This window comes from Penaeus monodon, chromosome 18 (assembly GCF_015228065.2).
Source record: "Penaeus monodon isolate SGIC_2016 chromosome 18, NSTDA_Pmon_1, whole genome shotgun sequence".
Taxonomy (NCBI): Eukaryota; Metazoa; Arthropoda; class Malacostraca; order Decapoda; family Penaeidae; genus Penaeus; species Penaeus monodon.
The window spans coordinates 12,548,253-12,550,157 of NC_051403.1; the positions used below are offsets into that span (position 1 = coordinate 12,548,253).

Sequence of the window (1,905 nt, forward strand, 5' to 3'; positions counted from 1 at the left end):
ATTACAGGGAGTCGAGGCGCCTCTTGGGGAACACAGGTGCATAGAAAGGGACGTTGAGCCAGTGCTCGGGTAGTAAATGCAAACACGATAAAATCGAGACACTTCTTGGGGAACACAAACGGAAACACAAATATATCAGCGCCGAAGTTGATACTTTTTATTTTATTTTATTTTATTTTTTTTATTTTTTTTTTTTTTTGCGAAACGCAAACACAGTGGCGTCGAGACACTTCTTGTGAACCACATCAACGCCAAGGCATTTCTCGGGGAACGCAAACGCATAAAGTCGAGGCCCGTCTTAGGGAACAAGAGCCGAAAATCAGTAACGCCCAAGCACTTCCTGGGAAACGCAAGCGTAAACATAGTAACATATGGACAAAAGCTGTTCTTGGTGTGCGCCAATTTAGAAAGGGTTGAGAAGTCTGCACAATTACAAGAAGAGCTTTCGTAAACTTTGTTCTTTGACGATTGCCCTGTACCGAAACATCTTATAATCTTATTATCTTTCTCATCTTGCTTTCCATATCAGCAAAATAAAAGGCATTCGAGTGGATAAGGAAAAATCCGCATCAAACCAAGAGATCAGAAAATATAGGAACAATGTTCGAAGGAGGAAAATTATAAGGAAAGTAATATATTTTTTTCCATTATTTTGCTTGTACTCATTTCTCAGTATACATTCAAAATGATTAAGATACACGTATATCTTGTTTTAGCTTTCTAATAAGAAAACTGTTCATTTATTAATCGCCAAAAATAGCACAGCAATGTGTAGTAACAGGAAAGAACTAGAACAAGAACGAAATATTATGAAATCTATATAAACCATTGCGTATTCAAACGGCTATTTTAACGAAAATCTCGAAAGACAAGGAAATAGCCACGAGAGCTGATAGAGAGGGGATTGACCTCTAACCCAATTGAAGTGGGAAGTGACTGTTAAATCATCCAGTCGTTTACTGGCATCCTGTCCAATATCCACGTCGCTTGAGTTATGGACGTTAGTTTATCATCCGAAAGACGAAACAAAATAAGCGTAAGGACTGTTTGTTGACCACGATTAAGAAGACTCACCATTCTGAACTCTCACAGGGGGGGTCCCATGGCAACCGGAGAGGACTGCAACTAACCCTGAGAGAGAGAAAAAAAAAAAATCAGGAAATGATTTAAATGTATATGTCATTTTCATTTTTTTTTTTCTAAAACTGCGTGGCATCCTATCAGCAAGGGAACGATAACACACGAGCACAAGCAGACAAAAAAGATGATAAAGAAATTCACAAGGCACACAAAAAACACAAGACACATAAAAAATATATATATTTATATATAATCACAAGACACACACACACAAAAAGATAAAAGGAAGAAAAAAATAAAAAACACTATGCGGAAAATAATACTCACCCACCACAAGGAGCGAACCACGTCTTACAAGAGCCATATCCTGCAGTCAGGCGTCGCCAAGGTGGATCTGTGGACAACATATTCTCACGGGGCTTTAAAATAAAAGTGTCTCAGCACAGCTGGTGGTTCTCAGGGGGTGTCCAAGTCGGCTGTGACGTCAATGCGACAGGTTGCTGATATTTGTTTATGTATTTGAGTGTTTTTTTTTTTTTTTTTTTTTTTTTTTTTTGGTTTTATCATTTTTGTGAGTAATTATAGTTTATGTTTTTTTTCTGCGTATTTTTCTTTATCTGTTTGTTTTTATATTTTCATTCATTCAGTAGCCGGGTTTTTCATCAACATACGTACACATACGTACACGCTCTCTCTCTCTCTCTCTCTCTCTCTCTCTCTCTCTCTCTCTCTCTCTCTCTCTCTCTCTCTCTCTCTCTCTCTCTCTCTCTCTCTCACGCACACACACACACACACACACACTCACACACACGCACACGCACACGC

The 1,905-nt window shown here is 38.5% G+C and overlaps 1 protein-coding gene across 1 annotated transcript in view; it reads right to left on the reverse strand.

The window, feature by feature from the left end:
* LOC119584264 (macrophage mannose receptor 1-like) overlaps positions 1-1,636 on the reverse strand; it is an 8,365-nt gene extending 6,729 nt beyond the window's left edge. Inside the window, exons 1-2 of the mRNA XM_037932791.1 lie at positions 1,408-1,636; positions 1,075-1,131 (exon numbers count right to left, since the gene is read on the reverse strand). Of these exons, the coding sequence (XP_037788719.1) occupies positions 1,075-1,131; positions 1,408-1,444 (94 nt within the window). The 5' untranslated portion in view covers positions 1,445-1,636. The remainder of the gene's footprint in view (positions 1-1,074; positions 1,132-1,407) is intronic.
* Positions 1,637-1,905: the final 269 nt, after the last annotated feature.